Below are 26,662 nucleotides of genomic sequence, written 5' to 3'. Positions count from 1 at the left end.
CAGGTTATCTTCACTGTTTCTGTTGCAAATTTTGTGGTTTTACAGCTTGGACAATGGACTTTGGAATTTTGGAGATACCCTTGGATTGCTACTGAGAATCCAGGTTTTAGTTACAATGTATAATTTTACCACATACAATTTTAATACGCGAATTTATACGCTGCATCTATTACGTCTTCTAGCCGGGTGTCAAAATCCATTATAACTTTGAAGTGATGCACTATTTGGGACATGCTGTACAATGGTTCCTATTCAGGGTGCGTGGACTTTTGACAGGGCCAGTGCTTCTAACACCTCAGAAAAATCAGTCAGGATGAGATAACATCCTCATCATCTTTCTCCCATTTTTCCCCTTATTTTCATCAATGTCATCACCCAACATTGGCAGCAACTGTTCATGTCCATTGCCCACTCTGACCAGACCTGAAGTTTAAAGCAACATTAAAATTTAAACTCTGGTACTCTGACTTGTCCTCTGCAAAGCCCTGATCTTCAAAGTCTGCACACACTGTGCTGCTTTAGTGGTTCTCATCTACACTGAAAAAGAGATCTAGATCAGCCCCTGGAGACACGCTTCCTCATGGCAGCAGAGCTTGAGGTACTAATACAGCAGATGCCTTCTGTCTCTTCAGTACAGCAATCCCCCACATCCACAGGAGAATGAAGTTCAGCTTCAAAGCAGGGCTTGGAAATCAAATCTCCCACCTTGCAATGCCTAGTGTCCTGAACGTGCCCACATATACAAGACCAGACAACAAATCCTGTTAAATGCTTATTCTACATGGAGCTCTCCACTCCAGAACTGGATATTAAAAAGCCACAACAGTCTTGTCTAGTTGACTGCTTCATGGTTCGAAAAGAAACACACCTTCCAAAGCAAGTGGATTGTTTAATGAAGTTCCATGATCACAACAAATCTGTTGTCTTGTAGAAGTATGAGGTTACACACAGCTGAGTATTCTTGGTGCAGAGATCCTCACTTGGCCCCAAATCAAGTGTCAATCTACATTTATTCCGCAGGGGTATTTCCTTCACGAGACAATCTATCTCAAGCTCTGTGAGCCATTATTAAAATCAGGAAGATTAAATGTGATGTATTTTCTCTGGCTTTGGTAATTTGCTTTTGAACTGTTTTTTAGAGGTTTCTAAGACCTGCAAGTAACATACCTTGGTTCGGGAAAAAAATCCAAGTATTTTGCAGGCACTGGTATTACATACTTCACATTTTAAAGTTCTCTGTGCTGCAAGCTGGGTATCAGTCAATAGCTCTGTGCTTCTGTACAACTGATTCCTGTAAAGGTGAAAAAGGTTAGGGGACAGAATAAAACGTTAGCTCAGATTTTCCCAGTATAGACATTTGCATATGCCTTTTTAAAGTCTTTACTCCCATTCACTGATTCCATCCTATCATTCCTCTAAATTGAGCATGTGAAAACAAATATTCTCATGTGGCTTAATGTTCTAAAGTAAGTTTTGCCCAAAAGGTTTTTGTGTTCTGCAGGAGAGGAACAATTTTGAAACTTGTCCTAAATGACTTTTCTGGTTTTATGCTGGTTCATGTCAAAATTACACAGAACACAGCCCCAGCAGATGCACCTGAAGGAATATTCTTGCATAGAGAAAAAGAAGCTGCAGCTTCTTAGAGAAGTAATACTTTGAGCATGGAAATCAAAGTCAAGACTTCCTGCTTAAGTAGCTCACAGAACTGCTTCTTGAGAAAATTTGGTTTTCAGAATTTATGGGTGTATTTAAATTTTATTTCTAAAAATAAAGAATTTAATGAGTAACAAAACTTGTAGATTCCTAATAGAATACTTATTAATTTGAAGCATTGAGAAGTGCATACATCAAGATTAATATCTATCTTGTTGTAGCCTGGAACCGTGCCATGTGACATTGAAATATTCCAGAATTCCAAATTTTTTCCCAGCAAAGCCGCACAAAATAAGTGAGGAAATATTTCTTCTAAAATTTATGAAAATTAGATTGTTATTTATATTTTATTTTGGTGGAGGAGAAAGAGAAGTGTTGTAAAGGGATCCAGCTTCAGCTAAGGTCTCAATGTTAAGAGGTTTTGATCCTAGTGTGGCCAAGGACCTTTGATGGTATTTCAATGCACACCACAGCACTAACCATGAGTATGAAATGATCTGGCAAAAGCTCCATTTGCTATTGATACCTGATGCATTGCTCAGCATGTTCCAGCTCACTGATAGCAGAATGGATTTCACATGCATTTCTGCCCCACCTAAAAATCACCTAGCTGGATAATACTGTCTACAGCTTAGCTATCTATATTTGTATTCCATCGGAAAGGCATTTTTCTAATCATAATGCTTCACCGGAATACCAGTTCTGGGCTCAACAATTTCCCCAGGTCAGTGCTCTGCAAAACCAAACATTTTCTCATTGCTGGCTGGAAAAATTTCAGAGATTTCTTTGGATATTACAAAATAACTGCATTTGCATTGAGCAGGCTTTTTTTTTCCCTCCACCTAGACTTGAATTGCACAACACAAAGGCTTCATAAAATATTTGCTCTCTGATTCCACATAAAGAACTTCAGCTTTCTCTGGAAACTCAGAGCTCTTTGGAAGCCAAGCATTCTACAATGGTAAGTCAAAGGGTTAGATTGGTTTGGGTTTCATTTGTAATGGGGATACAGGTAGGTATTTGCTTTAAAACTGCAAAAGGAGAGCGATTAAGAGAATCTTCTAGTTACGCATTTGAAGTGTGACTATATTGTATTTGAAATCTGTAAGGTGCAAAGACAGGAAGACACGTCTGTGAACTTTTCATGACTGTGAATTTTGTTCTCTGCATTGTAGTTCTTTGCAATGCACTGTACAGCTATGTCTTAGTCTTTCACTGGCTGTTATCCTTTCTTCAGAAATGTTTGTGAAAACACTCAGAATTTTGCAAACATTTAGGACTATGCTTTTAAAACTCAGAAATGTGAAGTACAGTTTAAAAAATAGTCATTTTACAATGAAAAAGTCTATATTTTGTCCATGTATTTTTTCTGTTCTTCACTTTTGATCCCTCAAATTGTGTCCTGTTGCAGCTCTTCAAGCTGCCAAAGGTGTTTGCAGAATCTGAATCAACGGTTAGGTAATGATAAATAGATAAAAGTCCCATGGCCTAGTTTTCATGTAAATTGTGCTCACGTGATCCCAAAGGTACAGACATCAAGAGCTACCTTTGATGTGCATGTCTGGAATGGCACAGGTTCTACAGAGGAGGCAGTGGTTTCTATAATATACGTTGATTCATAAACAGGGGAGGAATTACCACCTGCTTCTTTCTCTCTGCAGAAGAGCTTTCTGGCTTTCCTTGTTGCAATGGGCATCATAGTGACCCTGAGTGATGCATACTGCTTTGGTGTACGTCAAATTCCAGAGAGGCCCTTCAAAGGTAGAAACAAGGAAGATCCTCTGACCTGATTGCTCTGTGGTAGTTTGGCCCTATGTGGAGCTGCCAGAAAGGGCTCAAAATACAAGAAAGGGGGATGACATTGGAAAAACACAAATAGGGGGCTCCAGCAGCAAGCTGTCAAAAGTAGGGGAAAACAAAGTCTTCCCCTGGGCTGTGTATGGTTGCAGCAATATTATTGTAGTTGGTGGTAGGTTGCTATTGCTATTCCAGCACTTGGAGCTCATCCAGGAGCTGAGAGTGTAAAAATCCTTGTACTTTACTATTGCCCGGAACCACACTTTCAGAAAGGTTCAAATAATTTTTAAACTCTTCAGCCTTTAGATGGAGGCCTAAAGAGCCTGTTCTGTTTTGCTGCTGTCTTATTGCAGGCTGTGAGATGAATGGAAAACTGTATCCCTTTGGACACATTGAGAGGACAGAAGATTGCCACACATGCTTCTGCAGCAAGCATTTTTTGGATTGCTGTTCCCTGTAAGTTTGAACTTCCTGGTACCATCATTGCCTGTAAGGTGACTACATCTTTCCATTGGTGGGGATAAATGGGTTTGTCAGGGCACAAGAGAGCCTTTTCTTGTGACCCATGTCACAGAGCTAGTGAAAGCTCTCAAGCTAACATTTGCTTTCTCTTTGCCCCTCACAGCTTTCATACCCCTGTTGCTTATGACCAGAAGAACTGTAAAGTCATTTTCAACAAAAAGCGCTGTGACTATGACGTGGTGCAGAGGGATGACCCCTCAAAGATGTGTAATTCCCCTCATTCTCGTGTGGGCTGACACCTGCTCCAGACCTCTCTGCACTGTGGAATTCTTCTCCTTCCTACAGATGCTTTGCCATCACAGAGAAGCACGATGACAGGGGAAAATTTTGTAAGACAGCACTTCAGTAGCTCACTTCTAACCTCCTAATTGTCCTAATTCAGCTTACAAGATGCATAATCAGATAGAGTGCAGATTCAGCTTACAGATGCACATTCGTTTCTATTGAAAGGCCATATTCATGTTCTTAATATTAGTTGTTAAGAATTTGTGTTTTAAGTGATTTACAGGTGTTTAATTAACTTTTAAATCACGTAGGTTTTCATTCTACTAGTTTCCTTTTTCGGATCTGTATTTATTTTGACGTAGAGCCTTATTACCGGTAAGGTCCCAAGAGTTTCTGTAGAATCTGGATGCCAGTTTTTTTACAGATGAAGATGGCTTTCTTAGGGCAAGAAGATTTTTGATTTGCTGACAGCACTAGTAAAAGTGTGAATGAATGACCAAAAAAAGAATCTAACATAGGCTCTAGATCTCATGTGAATATATTCTTTAAGGTTCTGGGTCTGGGAAGAACAAGCATATTTGTGTGATTAGCACATCCTTCCAGAATTTATCTGTGGGTGGGGAAGCCCATCTTCCACTGCAAGGGCACCTTGTCCACCACTTGTACTTGAAGCAGAATCTGAACAGCTCAAGCATAAACAAGAGTTGACACTGGAGAAGAAAGAAAATTAATTCTGATGAGTTTAGCAGGCCAAGGAAATGTAGAGTCTTGCCCCATAGGCTCCAGGGAATAGACTGTGTTCACTGAGACCCAGAAATTGCATATAAATGTTTTAAAAATGACATTTTTTAGCCTCAATGTGCAGTTGTATTTGTTTTTCTATTAACAGAGTAGCTGCCAATACCGAAACTGCTTTTTCTTTTTTCTCCCTCTAAGTAAAACTAATTTCGCAATGAAGATCAGGAGTCTTTAATCTCCCTTGCTCTGAGCAGTGAAATACTCAACAACATTGCCACAGGTAGTTTTTACTGGTTTGGGATTTTTTATTCATGAGATTATCCATCTGCAGGAAAGCAGGCTAATAAATCACTCATTCTCTTTTGAATTCTTTTTATTATTTACGTACCACCAAAAATTAATGAAATGTGTAGGGCAGAAAGAGAGAGGTACTAGTTCTCTTTTCTATCTTTCACAGCAAGGAGACTAAAGAAAAACTTGCTGAATTTTGGTAACTTCCTCAGAAATCCCAACAAAACTTCCTCTCCAAATGGGAAGTATTCTTTGTGTTGGTAAGACACCGGCGAATAAGTTTTTGCCATTTTTATATCCCACAGGTTGTACAGTATAAAAGCTCCTTAGAAACAGCCCATTATTGTCAGAGTAAGTCCAAATTTTAGTTTCTTAAGGTTTTATAGCACTCAAATTCAATCTGTTGACATGTATATGATCAGAGAATCATAGCAATACCACACAGGGATTTAATCTGCAGCATATTTAACATTCTGAGGATTTAAAATATCAAAATGCTAGCTGTCATTTTGTCCAAATGAAATTTGTTGCATTTTCTACTCTTTCAGGTGGCCATTTCTTTTTGCTTTGCCAAAGAGGGGGTACAAGTTTGCTCTCAGAAAGTGATAAATTACTTTCAAGAAGTATTCCAAGACATTGTGAGGGTTTTACAGCAGGGTTTCCTGGGCTTACTTCTTCACACCACTGCATAATCCACATTGCTATTACAAACTAAACAGCCCAAGTGCAATTTTGGAGAAATCTGTCAGAGATGCAAGTCACAAAATCTCTCATGGTGTTCTGTTCTAGTTCCTGCCCATCTCAGACAGGAAGGGTGTATGACCAGAAATGGCAGGAAGCAAGATTTTACACATTACAGAGAAGAGCAAAGAAAAAAGGGAAGAAGTCTCAAAAGCCAAGATATCCTTTGGATTTGGCTGAAACATTCTGTGGTTGTCTTCCCCATGCCAGTCTGTTCTGAGTCCTGCAGCAGTAACTTCCAACCGTGACACTTAGTTTTCATGAAGTCAGTAACTAACAGGTTTTAAAAATGGAAAAAAGCTTATGCTCTCTAAGTAGAGCTGAAGTAGGTGGGATATACATAAAATTCACGGATTTTCCCCAGAAATAAGTCCAAAGGATGCTGAACTAAGTAACTGGTGGCATAAAATTGAAGTTAAGCCTTCTTTCATTTTGTGCACACACGGACAGCTTGTGTTTGAGATGAAAGACCAGATAATTTGCTACCACCTGGAGGATCAAAGGCATGCTCCCAATGCCAGTGTGGCCAGAGCAGGTTCTGCTGTTGCACCATGTAAGTTCCACAAAACCAGAGGCACTAGTGGACGGAACTACAGCAATTCTCCAACCTGCCACCCTTCCTACAGCTAATTCCTTAAGTCATGGCTCCACAAAAAGTCTTTTTCGCAGACATATGGTCTTCATTTGCTCAATCAGCTGCAGGGTCAAGATAACAAGCCATGTTTGGAATCACTCTGTTTTTTTTTTTCATTTGTGGAACAAGCTTTTCTGTCATTTTTCTGGTTCACTGAAGCCTTGTAAGACTTTTTTTTACTACACACCTTGAGATGGAAGGTAGAAGTGCAGGATATTTAGCATTTCCCATAAGTTGAATCTACCACTCCTAATCATTTGGTTTTACTGCCTCTGGACTTTTATTCTCACTGGTACAGTATCTGTGGCCATCTCCCTCAGTTCTACCCACACTTCAGAGCTGGAGGTCTCCTCATTGCAAGCATGGCCTGGTATTTGTGGCTGGCCCTTTAGATCTTTTTGTTTGTCTCTATGTCCCATGCTTAGCACTGATCCATCCCCCTGGGATCATGATCTGACAGGATTTTCCAGGGTAGCTGAGAAATTATCACGTGTTTTAAAAATGCATTTGCATCAAGATAAAAAATTAAGTGTTTTTCATTCCACTGAAACTCCACTGAATTAAAAGTAAAATTGTACTCCTGGATGGGGACTTAGCTTCACATAGAAGAAGACAAGGGTGTTCGGAGAAGAAATGATATTATTGTCTCAAGCTTGGGTCTTCTATCTTGAACTGAGATCTCAGTTCAAGTTTCTGCTCTGCCATCAGTTACCTGGGACAAATCACTCACACTGCCTGTATTTCTTGCTATAAAATTAATACAATTCTTTGATAATTCCTGTTCTGGGAGATATCTGAGGGCCTAGGCTTTGAGGTTTGTGGGTATACGAACCTCAGGCTTAAGAAAAGTGTCCACACCAAGATAAAACTTCCTTCTACCACATTTACAATGTGTTCTTGTGTAAACAGTGCACTGTATATTTTAGTGTTGTTTGCATGTGCCTTTCCTTAACACAGTTGTCCTTTCTCACACAGAGATGTGACAGACTTTATTAAAGTAAAGCCAAAGTACATTATACAGCATTGTCAATTTAATGTCAAGAAGAGTTTATTTGTAAAATCATGTTTACTTATGATCTGTGAGCTGAAATACCTCCTGCTTCCTTTTGTTTTTCCCCACTCAATAGTGGTGATAATCACCCTACTGGGCTAAGTCACTGGATGCACAAACTGCTGTAATGTGTCCTGCACTTACTCTTCCACACAGAAAGCTGATTCCTCTCACGAATGTGAGAGCAGTACCGAAATGCTGGCCTAAGAAACAAGGTTCTTGGACTACTTTCATTTTACTGCACCTCTTCTAGCTTTGAGCTGTCCATAGATATCAGCTGGTTTATTGGGCTGTTTTAATAGCATTACGGCTCTGAAATAATTGCTTTGTTGATTGCTTTGCACTAAAACACACAGGAAGAAAATGAGTTGATCATCTTGCATTACTCTGATTATCTCTGTTGTTATTGGTGAGATGTAATCAGAAACTCCAGCTGAAGAAGGACTACAGTAAAATAGCAAGGCAAATCTTCAAGAAAGTCTCCAAGACTTTTCTCTGCCTTTGGAAGAAAGAGGATACTCTAGCCCTCATGATAAGTGGAAGGGAGGCACAGTAGTGGGCAGAGCAATGATATTCTTAGAATGTTTTGAGTAAGAAATGAACCAGTTGGGAAGCCAACATAAGATTTCAACAGAGCTATGTCTGTTAGAGAAACCTGTTCCCCACCCAAGCAAGGCACCTATCATCCTATACACGAACAATATGAAGAAATGTGGTGTTATGAGGGTCACAAATGACCCAAATAATCAATATATGAATGGACTATCCCCATGGAGTTTGCTGCTGTGAGTGGTTTCAGCACCACAGCATTTCTTTAGGACTCTTCTGAATTCACAGATCATGCAAAAGGCTTCTCAATTGTCCCTTAACACTGCCCAGGCTTAGGCAGGTCAGTCTCTCCTGTGACCCAAAGAAAACTGTTTGTAAGTTCCCTGCATACCTTGCATAGCTCTCTGCATAGCCTGCACCTAGAAAACAGGGGGTGGTCCTGCAGTGGGAGCAGCTGGGCAGGCTGCTAAGTTAAGAAAATACACAAGCATGTTGGTTGGATGTTTAATTTTTTCAGAGTTGAGCAGCAAGTGCATCCTTTGTTACTCAACACCAACCCAGAAAGTTGTCTTTTCTTTCATTCTGGCCATAACAAATTCCGTAAGTTTCACTCCAGTACACCTGTATCACAAATTTCCATGTGACTGATAATTTTTATTTGCATACAACAACTGCTGCAGGGTGCCTGACAAGCAAAATGTTGCATGCCAAGTACATAACACAAGAAGAAGAAAAGAAAAGAAGAAAAAAAGAAGAAAAAAAATTAAATAGCTCAGTAATTTTAACACAATAAATTTGATGGTACTTTTATTCCAAAATATCATGGAATGATTGTTCCAGATCATCTTTGAGGACATGGAGGAGCCAATACCTTGAGCAGGATTCTATGCTACTTCCCATCGTATCATCAGCCTAGAGGAAATTATTACTTCTCAGTACCTAAAGGTTATGAAGAGGCAGCATGCAAAGCCAGGGCACATCCTCAGGCATCTTACAGATGTACATCAATTAGGCAACGCAGCACAGGGGCAGGATATGAGAAGGGAGACTGTGAGCTCTCTGCATCTTCACTGCAACCCACACAAAAGGCAGCTTTGGCCTAGGATCAGGGTGTAATACTTCACTATTCTACTGTGCCTTTTCCCATCTCCATTCGTCGGAAAGTGAGCATGGTCTGAAACACTGACAGTATCCCAAACCACAATGAAGCTGTTCAATTGGCTTCATACTTCATTCAGAGAGATTCAAAGGGGATATGTGGACTCTGTTGATTTCAGTAAAGAAATTCCCAGGGCTGACATGTCCACTGATTAGGAGTCAAGGGTATGGTAGTTATCCTCCCTTTCAGGGCAGGGCATAAATCAGCATTTGCTAATTTAAAAATAAATCAGCATTACTAATTTACTGGTGACAGGCTTATTGTCACAGCTTTATAAAACACCTGCAAGCACTTCATCTCTTTTCTGTCATCCTGAACAGTGATGGTCTAGTAACCAAGGAAAACTCAATTTACCCAACTTACTGTGTTGAAAACCAGCTAAGACGTCGCTAGTGGTCTGACTGTGACCTGCATTGCACTAATTCTGGCCATCTCTCATGGACTTCCTGACCTACCTCTCAGCTCTGGAGTTTGGGTAGAAGAAGTGGAATAGTCCACCCAGCTTTGGGTCAAATCAAACAGGATTTCAGCCTCTACTCTCAAAACCACACAAGTCACCACAATTTTGCAGTCAGAGTAATTAATTCAAGTGTTGCAGCTCTGTGCAGCTCTGGTAACAAGGCATAGACTTCATCATCAAGAAGAGTCACGTAATTTGGAATACTTGAACCTTGTAGGTGAAAGCAAAAGGGGACCATACTGGACCTCTTTGCTACCAAATTACTGTCCTAAGCACTTGAAAAGTGTGTCTGCCCCTGATATATCCAGCCTCTGCAGAAAAGGAACAGTTTCTCACCGGCTATAAGAATTAAGAAATAAAATATATAATTCCTATTTCTTCACAGAGGACCTGAGCATGTGGATCTTCTACATGATGGAAAGGTGAACAAGGAAGAAAATGGTTATCTAGGACTCATGTTTTAAACCCTAGATGGTTCAAACTAAGCATGCAATTTTGTTGTGAGTGGCAACCACCATATCTCTAATGGTTTCCTCAGGGCAAGTGCTTAATATTCCTTCTAGGCTTGAAAAGTGCTTCCTGTAACTGCCTCCCAGTTCTGGTGTGGCACAAAAGCCACACCTGTTTCTCCAGTGTCTATTAGAACAAACCTTTCTTCCTGGATGTAATTTCCTTATCTTAATAATGTCCACCCCATGAGGTCATTTTGCAGAAACTTCATTGGTGTTAGACATGCATGGTCAGTTTGTTCAAGGGCTGTAATCACAACTTCTCTCTCTATATAAGGTCTCTGAGAAGATGAATACAGGTCATCTCCTTACTGGAAGTCTCATAATTCTGGAAGAATGGTGAGTCCTTACATCTTGTACTGTAAAAGACCATGGTATGTTGCTATAGATTTTAAAGGAGTTTCTGTTGGATTTATCTCAGGACTTGGCACTTTAAGAAACTTAAAAAAGAAGTTAAGAAATTTAGTGAATGTATAAATTCTGTGTTATGAGAGCAAGAATCAAAGAGAGGCAAAAGCAGCTAAGAACTTGGGGTGAAAAGTCTGGATAATATCTGAACACTTTGCTGAACTCAAAAAAAGATATCTTGATTTTTACTCCTTTGTCATTCTGTTGCAATTTTCTGGGGTTTACCTTCCCTTCTGCAAAATAAAATGCTAATTTGCTAAAATGCTAATTGCATCCTCTCATCTCTCAGGAACAACTTCTTTTTATAAGTCACCAGTCCTACTCTGTCCGAAGCGACACACATACATACAGTATGTGTCTGCGATTGTTTATTCCTGACCTACCTTTCTTCTCTTACCAAGATCTTCAATTCATCACAGCTAATTACATCCTAGAATTCTTGAACTTATTTCCTTCATATCTCCAAAGGAAGCCCTTCAAACATTTCAAACTAATATTGAAACTTCAGCTGAGATTTCAGAAAAAACCCACTAACAAAGGTCACAGAATACAGAATTATCTGGGTCATAAGTGACACCTGCAAGTAAGGTACAGGGCCAAGACCTGAGTATTCAACTTCAGCTGTAGTTATTTCACTTGCTCTTAATCCTTCAATGTTAGGGTAAAATATTCTGTAGTTCTTCAGACTGCAGTAAAGAAGTTTTTGTAACTATAACGGAGGTTAGTGGAGGAAAAGTGAGGAAAAAACAGTTGGTGACCAACCCTATAGAGAAAAAAAGGACAAGAAAAATGAGGAGCGAGATGGAATAGAACACACATTTTCCACCAACAGTTTCTGGGTCTAGCAGTCAATTCTTGATTTTAACAATTTGGAAAGACAGACATTTTTTCCCCTCTTATGTGATGCTCGGCTTCTGCTTCTTCAAAATGGTTCAGTATTCCTGATGAGTGTCTTAAAATGTCTAAACTGCAAAAGACTGATGCCTTGAGAGGCTACCTAGAACAGAGGCTGGCAAGTGTTAGAGGAATAAAGTAGGTATTTATTAAAAAGGCCTTCAAAGAATGTACCTTGGGCAGTACAAGAGCCTGGCTGAGGCTACACCCAAGATGGAGACGGATCACACGTTTTCACACTTTTATAAGTTATGGTCCATTTATATATTGGGGTTAATGGCACTAACAGTCATTAACCAATTACAGCTTCGGGTTATGGAGTCCCATCCTCCCAGATTGCTCTCCTCAATTTGCTCTTGTTTATACTTTTTGGGCCTGAAGCTACAACAGAGTCCTTGGTTCTGGAGCTGGAAAAGGATTGTTTTGTCTAACTAAACTGTGAAGAGAACTTGCTAACACTTTATATGAAGTTCAGAGTTATATACTAATGCAGTACAGAGTCTGGAAAATATGAATGCTAAAATTTAAGGCATCAACAATTGGATTTTAATTTGAAACCACAGTGTATTTTCCTGTTATTTATCATCAAGACATCTTAATAGTTACTGAAGGATTGATATGAATTCTGTTTTCTTGTTCAGAACACCATCGTGGCCTGCCTTCTTGCTCTTGCCATCAGCATGCCACTGTCTGATGCTTCTTGTTTCTTTATGCCATTCAAGCCAGGGACATCTAATGGTGTGGTTGTAGGTAAGAAGTTAACTGCCCTCAACTTGACAGACATCATCAGAACCACTGCTTGATTTGATTTGTCCATTCTGTGCTATTCATCACAATTTAGAAATACGTGGAAACAGTGGAGAGGAATCAAAGGAAATGGGAGGGAAATGGAGTATGGGGAGCAATATTATAATATGCTATAAAAAGAACAAGTTAATTGGGGACCACACAGACCAAATTACAAATGATCTTTTTCCAGGGAAGTAGCATAGTTTTAGTTTACCCATCTGCATGAAGTAGTAACCCATATTTTTACCATGGAATCACATCTAGAAATCAGAGAAGGGAGAAGGACCTTTGCATAATTGTGTGTAGTCAGTATAAAATAGAAAAGAAATTTACAAGTATTCAGCACCATGCAATTTACTCATGTCTTGTTCCTGTATCCCAAAGCAAATTCTTAAAAGCGGAATGGCTGCATCCCTTGAGTCTGGATCTGCCCTTCCAGAACACAGCTAGTCTGTCAGTCTACAGATTAGTGGAGCTGCAGGAAAATAAGTTCCCAAAAGAGAAGCATGCTATTTTTTTGACACAACTAGAGTTGATGTGTGCCAATATGCACAAAACCTCTAAGTGGTCTAAAATACAGCTTTACCTGGGAAAGCTGGTGTGACTGCTTGAGGAAATGAGTTAACATCGCTGAAGAAAAGGACATTTCTGGGCAAAGACACAACCTAGAAGCCCACCACTCTCTCTTTTTTTGTTCTCATAAAATTCTGCTTTCCAGATCAGTTATTTAGGAGGTCTATGGTCTGTTTTTTGGCTGTTGAACAGGAACTTTACATCCAATATTTGCTTTGTTCCTGCAGCTGAGGACTGTGAAAAATTTTTCTGGCCAGATGTAGTCTTGCTTTAAAGGTGGAGTCAACAAGAGATGGTGTTAATAGGAAAGTCAAAGCCTTTTTAAATCCTGGCCAGATCTGTGTCTAGTTGACTTTCTCCTGGGTGTTTCAAATTCCATCCTTGAAGGTAAAGTACTCCAAGAAACCCCATGCTGCTAAGAACCTCAGAGGACAGGGACACAGGTCACTCTTCTCCATGCAATAGGATAGCAGACCCTTGACAGACAGGGATGTAATGCAAAAAGCCAGCAAAGATCCCACTCATTTTGTACATGCAACAGTGTTGCTACTGCAATAGGTCTGGCACTGAAGTCTGCTCACACAACACATTTTCAGGCTGCCTTGACGGGGAAGGAAAGGTCCATGAATTTGGTTCCAACTGGAGAACCAAGGACTGCAATGATTGCTCCTGCTCCAGGGATGGAATTAGCTGCTGTACTGGGTGAGTTCAGAGCAGCAGTGGGGTTTTTCCTCTGCTGCTGTGATACAGCACAAATCACTTCCCTTCACACAGGAGTTCCTGAGAAATAACCATAACTCTTCTCTCACTCACTTCCTATCATGAAGTTATGCAATAATCCAACACCATCATCACTGAACATACAAGAAATTCCTCTGATAAACAGAGGTCTTTTTAACAAATAATTATTGATTTAAAATAAAAAGAGAATAAAAATAAATAAAATAAAAATAAAAATAATAAAAAGAAAAAAGCTTCTTTTTGAGGCTAAAACATCAGGCAAGTTGTTGATTCAAGTGAGAATACTCTAAGAAATTTCTATTGATCCTAATCCAGATCTCCCCAAAGCCACAAGTTGCCACACTTTCCTCTGAGAAGCAGCTCAAGGTACATTGTAATTTTTCCTATAGTGATACCCAACCACTTATTAGTTCCATACCATGGGTGAAGAGAAGAAGCAGTGATATTGGAATAGCAAAGAAACAAAACAAACATTCCTTGGGTGTAAATCAAACCAGAAAAACTACAGCTCTCCCCTCATCCTGCTTACACAGCAAGCTAAGTAACATTTGAGCTAGGAGCTTTGTGGAAGTTCCCTTTTCTTCTCCACAAGTCTCCTCAGTATAGTCTCTTCTTATCAAAGGTGCAGATCCCACCTGAAGTGGAAGCTGATTACTTCTTGGTCTCATCACCTCTTTTTCTTTCCCCACGACAGCTATATGACACCAGTTGACTACGATGAAGAGAAATGTGAAAGCATTTTCAACAAGGACACTTGCTCTTATAAAGTAGTGGAGAAAGATGATCACTCAAAAGAATGCCCAGTCCATTCATGGGTGGGGTAACACAAGAATGGTAGATTGGGGGGATATTTTCTTTAATTGTTTAAATGGTTGTCTCTCACAAATTTAAAAACGCTTAAAATGCTGCTGTTGAGTGAAATCTACTCATAAAACCCAACATATAATGAAACAGTATCTACTCACAAAAATCTCCCTTGGTTTCTCTGCCTTTTGCTTCACCATGAACAAAGACCTGTTCCTTCCTGAGGTCAGGCATCAAAAGTGACATTTAAAGCATTCTTGGTTAGCTGCTAACCTGTATTCTTCTCTGGTCATATTTCAGTGGCAAGGAGCATATTCTATAACCTGTGCACAGCTGTATCTTAAAGCCAAAATAAAGTCAAATAAAGCATCAGAAATTCGTGTGACTTATTTTCTTCTTTAAGGATGAAAACCAAAAAAACCATGGGAAAAAAAGAGAAAAGCTACTTTAAAAATCTTTCTGAATGCTCTGTTTTCTGTGACAATGTCTTACATGATTAACTTTTGTCTTATGTGGCTCCCTGGAGACCAACCTATGGACTGCAAGATATACCACCTACCCAGTACTATTCTTCCATTACACTGACAGCATAGCAGATCCAATCCTCAGCCTGAACTTTGAGTAAAAGAAAGGGTCTTTTATTCAGATTAACGCTTAAAAAATTAAAGGTTTTAAATTGGGCTATGGGCAGCACTGTGGCTCCATGGAATGACTGATCTGTACTGGGCTCAGACAGGGAAGCAGTTCAGCAAATCCACCAACAGTAACTGAGAGGGATACACTTGCCACTGTGAGCTCTCCTTTGGGGCACTGCTTCATAATCTTTATATCACATTTATTCAACTGCCTCTTTCCACAAGTGACTCTGAGCATCCTACATCCATGTTGTGTTTCTTCACAGCAGAAAGTGTGTCAATGCTTCCATAGCTTGCTGTTTCAAATTATGGAATGAGCATATACCTCAGGAGCAGTGCCCAGAGCTTATGCCTGCAGGGTAGAGGCAAACCTAAGCTCGTATGAGCTTGCAAGTTTTGCCAAGTTATGTTTTGCCTTGGCATTTCTCTACTTCAGCATTTGCAGCTACAGTCCCATACAAAGAATACATCCCCCAGCCTCAAAACTTTTACATCATAACACCACTAGCTCCACATAGTGGAAAGAAAATACTCACAGGAAAGTTTCCTCCACTATCCTGTCAGGTTAAAGGTTTCGGAGGCTCTGCAGAACCTCGAGAGGCAAATCATCCCTGGCAGAGCAGAACAGCTTGTGTGCTGTCTTACCCTGAAATTCCCTTTCGTCTCCTGAAAGTGCACAGCTTTCCTGCTAGAAAAAGAGGCAGTTTTTGATAGCTGGCCCTCCTCTTCCAGTAAGTCTTTTTAAGACAAGTCTTTTAAATATTGGAAAGGTTTTCTTGTCCTAGAAATGAAATCTAGTGCTTCGCCTACCAAAGCTTTTAAAGCAAACACCAGAACACACATATAGATGGGATGCAAGTTTTCCTATTAAACAATGCTTATCACCTGAAGCTTAATAGCTTTGTACCCATTCATATTTTGTGTCCAATAAGATTTTTGCCCCAATCTTAAAATGAAAATCCAACTTAAATAAGGAAACTGCATGTCTCATTTACATTATGCATACCAAAGAAGCCATAGATTTTCAGTTCACATTCTGCTCTGTGCCAATTTTAAAATCTCAGATAAATTCAATTCTCAAGAATTTTGCTTGTTCATTTTACTCTTAGTTAACTCTTCTGTTGGTATGCAGGAAAGTTTGCATTGGCACCTTTTCAAAACCTGAAAGCTTCTGTTCAAATCTAATGTTGTATGCATGTTTCCTTGGGTCAAGCTGTGGTTTATTTAAGGGTGAAACTGATTTGAATTGATTTGCTTTATGAGAGGTATTCACACGAAACTGCAGAACACACAAGTCATATGACCAATCTAAAACACACAGCAAGCCTGGGTTACTTTAACCTTCTTCCCCATACTTAAAATTCTGTTTTCATATTTTATTTATCTCTGGAGGTCTCAAGCATTGACCCATGCTCTTTACACTTCTCCAGGACTTCAGTGCTTTTGCACAGCCAATGCTTCCAGTAGATCCCCATTAAGGACCACTGGTAAACTGCAGTCCTTTGCCATAATGAGATTATAACCTCCTTCAAAATATCCCAGTATTTTTTCCACTGTAATTCCAGAGGTTTCTCCTATAGCTGCCCTGGTCTGGGATGAATCTACAGGGACAGGAACAAGTAGTTTTGTTTAGCAGCTAATTATACTGGCACAGAGACTGAAAATGTCCATTCCCTAAGCTGTATAAGGTAGAAGTCACTCCAGTTTGCTGTATGAAAGACAGGGGAGCTGGGCTGGGCTGAAAACCAGCTTGGGACTCTGTAGCAAGGGTGCTACCCTGAGACAAGTTGCAGTCTCATTAGAGTGCAACTCAAATAATTATGTTCATTAGTGTCTCCCGGAAGTACTTTGCCTTCCCTTGTCAGTTCCTAGTTTGGGATTTGCTTGATGTCTCCTAACAGCACTATCCCTTAGTCTCCCCATGTTCTGCATTAAAGGGGAAGCTTTCTAGGGACTGCAAGAAATTATTTTATTTGGGTTCTCTCCTGCTTTTGCCCTGCTCTTGAACAAAGGGATGCTGTTTTGCACATCAAAGGTCTGATGATCAAGGAGAGGTAAGCAAGGGTCTGACTTGGTGCAGTATGCATTCAAAATTCTTTAGACTCTTGAAGTAATAAACTGGATTATGTAACACAAATCTCTTTTTTTTTTTTTTTTCCAGCTCAGTTATTTGTTCCTATCTGTATTTAGCTGTGCAAAGGAGGCTATTGAACAATTTCATTCAAAGCATAGAAAGTATTGTCCTCTAATATTAACAGGAAATTACATAAATGGGTTAGATAAGAGATCAACTCTAATATTGCGAGAAATCCTGGCAGGCATTTGTGAGCATAGCACCCAGGAGTTCAGTGTCTGGTCTGACTACAGGACTGGCATCAGGCCTATGATTTTAGGATGTAATTACTGTTGAGCAGTCAGTATCTGTCATTAACGTATTCTTTAATTTTCTTCTGAGTGTCAGTTTTAAATGGGGGACTCTTCAATCTCTCTACAGTAAGAAAAGGTTCAAAAGTTAGAACAACCAAAATTGTATCAGGGACAGAAAGTGGCCCACCAGCCAAGAATTTCAGAGAGGACCTCAGTTTTTCAGTTCAAGCCTAGTGAAAGGTACCAGGAGCTTGACTGAACAGACTATTGTAAATACAGCCCACCTGGATTAGTACAGCTTATTTATGTACAGATATGACAGCTCTGGAACTTTCTTTTTCTGTTGTTGCCAATGTTTTGGATTTGTTTGTTCTTTTTTCTCTACTATAAATTCACTAGTCACTGCATTACAGCATAGCTTTGTCACATTGCTCCTGAGCTGGAAAGAGTGAATGGAAAAGTTGGAGCTACAGAGAGCACAAAAACCTAGATCCTGATCCAGCTGGCGGACTTGACCTCATTTTCATTTGCTCCACTGAGGTTTAGAATGTAGGTGGCATTTTAGACCTGGCTTTAGTCTATAGCCAAGGAGACATCATGAATGGGACTGAGTAGTTTTAAGAATGCTTTTTGAACCTGAAGAAAGACTGGCTTGCCTGAATATCCTCACTACAGGGGAATAAAAGCTTAGCAACAACACTACTCCAGAATTTCGTTCAGGGAACAGATGCACCGGGACCTCTGACCATTAACAGAGCAAACCCAGGAGTTTCCCCCTGAGCACAGCAGTGCGAGTTGAGTCAGATGTGATGGATTATGAAAACATCACTGGGAGTAAAATGGAAAGCTTAATGTGAGTTATTAAATAGGCATTTCTGTTTCACAGAAAAAAAAATAGTGAGCGGATTAATTTGGTTTGGGAAGAAAAGTGAAATGACTTAATACATTTTCTTAATAGTAGAAGCATTGATATGATTCTATCTCTTGCCTTAAAAGCTTCTGTCAACAAACTTTTTTTAAACAGAATTTCAAACTGCATTTTTTATTACTTCTGTTTCTGTCTATACTGCCCCTTTTCCATTGCATTTTTTTCTTGCCTTTCAAGAATGGAGAAGGCAGGTACCAGGAAGCAAATTCCTAATCCTTTGAAGGAAAATCTCTGCCCAGTTTATAGAGGCTTTCAACAGTCCATGCCAGTAACCATACTTAACATCAGCTTTAAAAAAATCACTGGAGTACATTGTAGTAGTGCAGCACCCTTTAACCTTGAAGGTAATAAGCTTCATTTTCTACCCTTACCCCTTCACCACTGACTATCTCGTCATGTCATGCCAGCTCTGACACAGTATGCCCGTTCCCTGGGCATTGCAGTATGCTCTCCATGACAGGATGAGAAAGGAGCAGAGAGATCTCCTGGGTGCAGAAAGGCCAACAAAATAAAAGGGAGCTGCTCTGTACTCAAACTAATTAGCAAGGGCTAATTCCTGCTGAAGGCAAGTGGGAATCTGTGGTCTAAATAAGTTCATGGACTGAAACCAAAACTACTCTCTTAGTAGTCCTAGTTCAGAAGGAAAGAAAAAGCAATGTTTACCTCTCTTTAAGGTAACATAGGTGTTGCACTACATTTGTGTTTTGCCATTTTGCTGACCAGTTTAAAGAAAAAATCAGGCATTTTGCATGAGGAGCAGTTAGAGAACTCCATTTTTGCTTCAAAGGGAGAGTGTTCAGAGATGCCGCCAAGCTGGACAAAGGGGAACATGCACATGGGCTAAACAACTTAATATACTTCAAACTTAAAATAAATAACTCCTCTCCACATACATAAAAGACCCATCTGCCCCAGACCAGTAAACGTGTGAACTGATGGGGAAAGAAAGTGAGAATTAATAGAAAAATGTCTTTTAAAAATGCCATTAGGGAAAGGACTTGGGCAGTGTGCTTTTGCATAACCTAAAAGCATCAGGAAGTCAATCTTGAATCCTTGGTACAGAGGGAAGACAGTATCACCCACCACAAGTGGTGGCCAGACTGGTGCTGCAACACCCTTAAAAAGTATCAAACCATCTTCTCACTGAAAAGGGCCAGGTCACACAGGTAGTAGTTTTGGGGAAAATAATAAATTTAATTTGATTTCCCAAGAGCTGCACCAGCATTAGGTAGGGTCCTACCTAATGACTCACTCCCATGAGTTCAGCTAAAAATGGAGTCAGCCAGTTGTCAGAGCCAGCAGGAACACTACTTTCCCTTATTAACTTCTCTAAAACAAATTGACATGAACCATTTTGAAGTCAGGTCAGATTTATTTTTGTGCTTTAACCCAATTTTGAGGCCCACCATAGTGTTTAGTAATTAAGTAATACATTGATGAAGTTTCAAAACACAGGGTAAAGAAATAGACATCCAGCAGATCATGTGTAAAGCCACTAAAGTCTTCTGAAGAAATGTTTTCAATGTGAGCAAGTTGTAATAAAATTATGGAGTTGATACCCTAGTCAGAACCTTGGTGATATAGAGCCACCATCTCATCACCCCTGTGATGAGATGGGGAATGCAGCCCAGTCCCTCCAACTCCAGGCCTCTTCTCAGAGAACACAGGATTCTTCTAATTGTCAAAATCTTCCCAGGGCAGAATTGCCTCTTTGGCTTGGCTCTGAGTCCCTATTTTAGTGAAACCACAACATGATTTGACCAGTTTACTTTGGCAACTTCTGTGACAGATGCAGGAGCTGGACAAACAGGGAAAGGAGGTGCTGGATGTTCCTCTCATTGCCTCATGGATCAAGCAGGGGAGGGACATTAACTGCTGCTGTTCCCCCACAAGCCAGTGAAGGAAGTTGTTTCACCTCAGTCAGCGTGTCTAGATCTGGGCTTTGAGCACTTCCAGCACAGAGCCCAAGAGAGAAGGCACAGAGGGAAAGCAGCAAACTGACATAGTCACCATGGCCCAGAGGTCCTCAGCCTTCTTAGCCACCACCTAGGCTGAGAGAACTTCCCCTTCCCTTAAAAGGGGACATGTGCTTAACACTGCAGCCGCAGAAGACAACTTCATTTACATCTGCACTACAGAGAATCCTCTCTCCTCCTTTTTTTAATCATGTGACATGGAAGACTTTGTTTGTCTCAAGAGGAAATGTCCGAGCAGGTCAGCAAGAAGATGAACAGAGTCAGGTTCAGCCTCTTCTCTGCTCCAGCTTCTGCTGACAACTTACCCAATGTTTCAGGCTTTCATAAGCATTTGAGGTTTTTTATTCTCAGTTTGTCCAAGATTCTTTAAGCTGCCCCTTCTTTTTCAAAACAGTGCACACAGAATACTTTAATATATACTTCAGTTTCAGGAGGTACAGCTAACAGGCACCTCTGGAAGTAATAGCCTCAGTCACACTTCAGTTTCCTATTTTATGTGTATATTTTATACATATAAATGTATTTGCCTACCTCAGAAACCTCAGCAAAAAGAATATATAAATTATTAATACAGTTCTTTCTCACCAAGGAGAGAACAATAACTAAATAATTTAAAAAATAATTTTAAGTAAGAGAATAATTTGGAATCCACCATGCTCTTTAAGTAAGAATTACTTGTTACATTTCCTTGCAACTATATCCTTATTGGAGATATTATGCACTGTGACACCTATTTTTCTTCAAGACACAGCACAAGATTTGTCAAGAATTATAACAGGGACAGAGAAGAAGTAGGTCTGGCCTCTAGCTACACTAGACCCCAATCAATTGGTTTCAATTCAAATAAAACCAAATTCACAGTAGTATAAGAGCTTTGTTATGTTTTCATCTTGTTGCCTTTACTAACAAATTATTTTGAGCAACTGATTCCCTTCAAAGAGAAATTATTTTATTTAAAGACTACCAGAGAAAGAGTATTTCCTCAAAACACTTCATTGGACACCAGAATTGTTTCCTGCAGCAGAACTGCAGAGGGAGAGTATGATTTACCAAAATCATAAGGTTAGCACGAAACTTGACAGCTGTACTGGAAAACTAAAAGCAAAAGAAAAGGAACTTAGATAATTCCAATCTTCTGTCACAACAAACAGCAGCCACCTCCTCCACAACTCTTACTTGACTCCAAATCCCTCAAGAGACCACACTTGTTCTGCCATTGCCCCTTGTGTCCCAAAACCACTTCCAGCGCAGCTTTGTTTCCTCTAGCTGTTTGTCAATCAGTGGAAGCTAATGAGTTCAGGCATATCAATCAAGTGCCTAATTAAAGCCAGGTGTGCTAAAAGAGCCAAGCTAATGGAATTAATGCAACTCATTAGGCTGGGAATGCTCTGGTAACTTTTGAAACTTGTTATGCCTATGCTCCAATTCAATAAAGCATTGAATCCCGGCAGCCTTAATGTAGCCACAGTGATCTGTGCTAATTTTTCTGGCTGGTTCTGCGAGGCAACCTCACATACTGTGTGTTTTAACAGTCTAATGTCACAAGGACCCAGGCACCTATGATAAGATACGTATTGAAGGAAGTGTCCTTATTTTACTGTTGCAGAAACAACAATGCCTTTGGTGTCTGATTCCAGCTGTGTTCGAGGCAGGACATGGATACAGTGAAATAAAACTGGAACTTTTTCTTTCTTTCCATTCCTCAGTCCTTATTGCTTCTGGACTGAGACAATATACAGATGTCATCTCATTTTTGCTGCCAAAAAGGTGCTACCTGGTCATGCTGATCTGCCTCTAGTCCCCCGGCCTGGCTTTGCTTCAACAGCTGAGAAATACATTATTACAGCTAGTTCCTCCAGGCTGCTAAATATGGATGTAATGTGACTCATATAAAATAACTGAAAATATAATAAATCAGTCTGAAAACAGTGGACTTTCCACGCCAGTGCACTGTAAGGATGACCTGTCCTGCACTTCCTCATAGCGGGTCAGTTGAACAATAGTGTCCTTTCCCTGCTGGTCCTTGAAGGCCTGCCAGTTCTAGAGGCACTGCTTTCTGGTGGTCAGGTTTCTCCACTGACACCAGAGCTGATGCAGAGCAACTAGTGTATCTGTTGAGTTTCTTCAGATTTACACCAGCACAATGGAGTTCAAGATGCCAGTGTACAACAGGAGCCTTTGCAAGACTTTTTGAGGTGCCACGTTCTGATTGATGAACAGAACAGGCTAGAGCGTCCATTGGGAGCACATTTACATTGCCTCCCTTTGCACTGACCATTGTTTCGTCACTGTATATAAATAGACACTACTCCTCATTATTATATGTGAGCAGCCCATGCAAGTATGGTAAGTTACCAGCTTTGTGTTTGTATATGTAGTATTTTTTACGCTAGAAGTATTTTTAAGTTTGGTTTTATTTGGAATAGCAGAACTTGTCCATAACTCTGTGCTAAACCTTTGGAAAAAACCACTTAATTCTAAAAAAAATTTCTTGTTTTCTTTATAGAAATTCTTGCTTGTTTTTTCCTTGATCCTTCTCTTCTCAAGGACTCTGTGTGTTCCTGCTCGCTGTTACCTTAGGCCAGCCAGAAAATATGGTAAGAATGTCAAATACATTAGACATCCCTGAAACATTAATTCAGAGATTCAAAGGCTTTTTTTTTCTTAGAAATGTTGAAATAGCATAACACGCTCTTTGCTGAGGGATGATCCAAACAGCTGCTTACTCAGGAATCAACCCACACAGAGGCATCTCTGGACTGAGAGATTCAATAATTACCCTCTGAGCTGATGTATACCTGAGGTACTTGCCTGTGTGGCAAAAACCCATGTACTTTTAAGTTGTTTAATCTGAAGGGGCCATGACACTAAAATCAAAGACAACACAGATGTTGTTTAAATTCAGTTTAGTAGTGCAAGTTGAAGTATAATAAGAATTGGGTAGGAGGAAGGAATTAGAAAATAAAATAAAAACCAGTGTGTTGAATTTAAGAAAGGACAGAAATATTCTCCTGTCGCCATAAGCTAAGGTGTTTTTCAGATTCATTGCAATAGCAGGATAATACGCATCTGGTATGTGGTTGCAACATTTTATCATGCCCTGTCATACACTCTCCTACATTCATGCACACTGCAGGAGCGGAGACAAGGTATACTTTTTGGCAAAGCACAGCTTCCCTGCCGTGACTCTACGGAAATCAATGCTTTGATTACTACTCCACAAACGTAAGACCCTGATCTATGTCTGTTGATTTACTGATTATTTTCTGGCGTGTTTATTCAGGGTGCCTTTCAGACAGAAACCTCTATGTTTTTGGTGCGGTGTGGAAGAATGAAGATTGTTTCCAGTGCAGGTGTAAGATGCATGCAATGACTTGCTGCAGCTTGTAAGTTCACCCAAATTATGGTTTGTTTATTCAGAAACTGATTGAAATATTCAGACTTCAAAAAACTCATGGAAATCATGTACTGAAATGTCATACTCATGAGTGCAAATCTCTTTTTCCTGTTTCTCAGTTAGCTCTAATCATGACCAGCAGAATAATCGGTCAATCACAGAGACTTTTTGGGGAAGAAACATTATGAAACACAGGGTGTTCCCAGCACACAGCTCTTCCTCATCACATAGTCCTTCTTTTGATATAGACACTAACGGTGTGTGGTTCCCTTTAGCCTCTGTTTGCTTGCTCCTTCTATTCTCCAACATATCTCCAGATACCTAAACACCCCACAACACATGAACTTGTGGATTTCTGTAGCCCTGTACCAAAACACAGCCTGCCTGCAAGCATTCATTCAGATATCCTTGCCATGCTGCCAAGAGCCCACATTTCCTCCTTACCAAAAGAGGACATTCATGCTGATAATTTGCTTTCTTGTGTGTTTCTGCCCCATGGATGGCAGGGACTCATCAAGGAGAGCTGTGTCTTCCTGAATAGTGATGTGAACTGATTATATCCCCAGAAGACTAGAAAAACCTTTCTTTTAAGGGGAGGGAGAAAGAGTCCCATGAATGATCTGTAAGGAAGACTACAATCCAAGGAACTTTCGGAGGGAAATGTTTCTAGCTTTTCTCAGCCATAAGAGGGAGGGGGTTGGCCTGTGCTGAGAAGAGGCCCAGCTGGGAGTCATTCATGCTGAGATGATTCAGCATTCTTTAAATTGTTTGTTATTATCAAGAAAGTTTTAGTTTGAATGGGGAAGAAAGAATTAATCTGTATTTTGCATTTGTGTGGGAATTTATACTAATCTCTAACAGAATGAACAGTGAGAGCTGCATTTAAACAAGAACAAACGTTGGGAAATCACTTCAACTGTTAACAGCTGCAATCGGGGCTCTGTATTCCTCCTGTGGTAACTCATAGTACTTGTTATGTTTATCCACAGGCCAAGCCAGTCCATGGTTGCTCCAGGATGGCTGTAGCTCAGTAAGTATCCTTCTCAGACCATGCCTCATCTGCTGATTTTCTCTTTTGCTTTCTCAATGACAGGGTTTCAATGCCCAAGAAGTATGATAGGGTAAACTGTATTGGCCTATTCCACAAGAAAAGCTGCTCCATCCGAGTGGTGAAGAAGACCAATCCTGAGATAAGTTGCAAAGTCTACAATGGAGTTGGATAAGACCACATGATGCACTTCTCCTGTTCCACACCTACCCCAGGAGCTGAGTATGATCTGGATCTCTCCTTTAGAGGAAAGCAGCAAGCAGCATGGCTTCAAAAGAAATGAGCTTGCCTCATGCCTTTCACAGCTGTAATTGTACCATATCTATCTCGTTTCTGACACTAGGTGGTTTGTCTTACAACTATTTGTAACCAAACTTTGCCACAAGCTTTATTCCTGTTGGTATCCAGAGTTAAATACATTTTCACATACCTCAAATCACTGTAGTGACTGATTGGTCTCCTTTAAACAAAGAATTCATGGTGTCTATAAATGTTAGTAAATCTAATTATTGATTTGGAAATCATCTAGCTTTTAAAGTAACAGGTATTATATAAATTGCTGCCGGACACAGGGATTCATTATGCTGTTACACTTATTGACATTCCCGCAATGACACGTGTACTAGAAGAATGGGATGAAACAAACCAGAAAAACAGCCCTTTGAAAGCCTCTCCTCACCTTGGTGCCATGTGTAGGTCAATTCATTAATGCAGATGCACAAGGGAACATATTCTCCAGGAGATGAGTGGTACATTACAAAAATGGCAATCCCATGCCTGAGAGTCCAACCTACTGCAAAGAAATGCCATAAAAATAGCTCTGTAGCCTTCCACACCAGGGTAGAATTTCCTGCAATAATCTTGTTTGGATCAAAGTTCACTGACAAACAACCCCATGAAAGCTGTTTTTATAGGAAACCTAGACTATAAATCATGTTTAGCCTGTAGACTTTAGGCATCACACTGTGCCTGGCATAAAGTCCATAAAAGTAGTTAATATGAGAAATATCCTATAAAATCTATTTATAGATATTAAGAGCAATTATAAAAAGAGTGCTATATAGCTTAAAAGGCCTAGATAAATTGAGTGTGTTCAGTTTATTCCACACTGATGTCATAGCTCTTTTCTTCATCTGCCTTTCCTCTACCTTCCTGAAGTGTACTACAATTGAACATTTCATCTGATGCAAACAACTTCTTTCAATACCTGTTTTGGAAAACCATAATCTTATAGTCTATTTAAAGTGGTGCTGAGAACAAAGAAGCAGAAAACCTGCACATAATAAGGAAAACAGCTCACCAATTATCAGAAAAAACCCTTTTATGGCAGTCAGTAAGGTGGTTCCAGAAAGAAGGTAAAATGGGAAATACGAATTATCTTCTTAAATCTTTGGGCCTCAGGGTTAGTTAGAACCAGTAACAGCTCCCTTTGATGATAACCCCCTGTGCCTTCTTGGGACCAATACCATGGACATCCCTGCACCTGGATATGACCCGTCCAGTCTGGGAGAAACAGACATCAGAGGGGCCCTCACTTGAGAAGATTGAATCAGAGGATTAAATAGAAAATTATAGAAAAATGTATACATGTTTATTTTTGTGTATATATATCTACGGAGGTAGACGTAGGTACAGATATATATATACAAGGGATCATGCTATCAGCTTCCTAAATGCTAGATTCATTTATAAGGGCCTGTCTAGGGACCCCTGAGTAACAGGCCTACTTTTCTGAACACCATTTAAGCAGTTCAGAAAAATTCCTGTGAAGAT

At 39.9% G+C, this 26,662-nt stretch overlaps 1 protein-coding gene across 1 annotated transcript; it reads left to right on the top strand.

Annotated features, from left to right (window-relative positions):
- The first annotated feature begins 2,607 nt into the window (after positions 1-2,607).
- On the top strand, positions 2,608-5,154 carry LOC136293685 (beta-microseminoprotein-like). Its single transcript, XM_066190620.1, has 4 exons — positions 2,608-2,614; positions 3,315-3,414; positions 3,804-3,906; positions 4,076-5,154. The coding sequence occupies exons 1-4, from the start codon at positions 2,612-2,614 to the stop codon at positions 4,206-4,208; spliced, it is 339 nt and encodes a 112-aa protein (XP_066046717.1). The 5' UTR covers positions 2,608-2,611; the 3' UTR covers positions 4,209-5,154.
- The last annotated feature ends 21,508 nt before the right edge of the window (positions 5,155-26,662 follow it).

Source organism: Chamaea fasciata, unplaced genomic scaffold (genome assembly GCF_029207755.1).
Source record: "Chamaea fasciata isolate MVZ Bird 193981 ecotype frontalis unplaced genomic scaffold, bChaFas1.0.hap1 SCAF_9, whole genome shotgun sequence".
Taxonomy (NCBI): Eukaryota; Metazoa; Chordata; class Aves; order Passeriformes; family Sylviidae; genus Chamaea; species Chamaea fasciata.
Note: the sequence above shows the minus strand (reverse complement) of the source record. Positions and strands in the feature narration are given on the sequence as shown.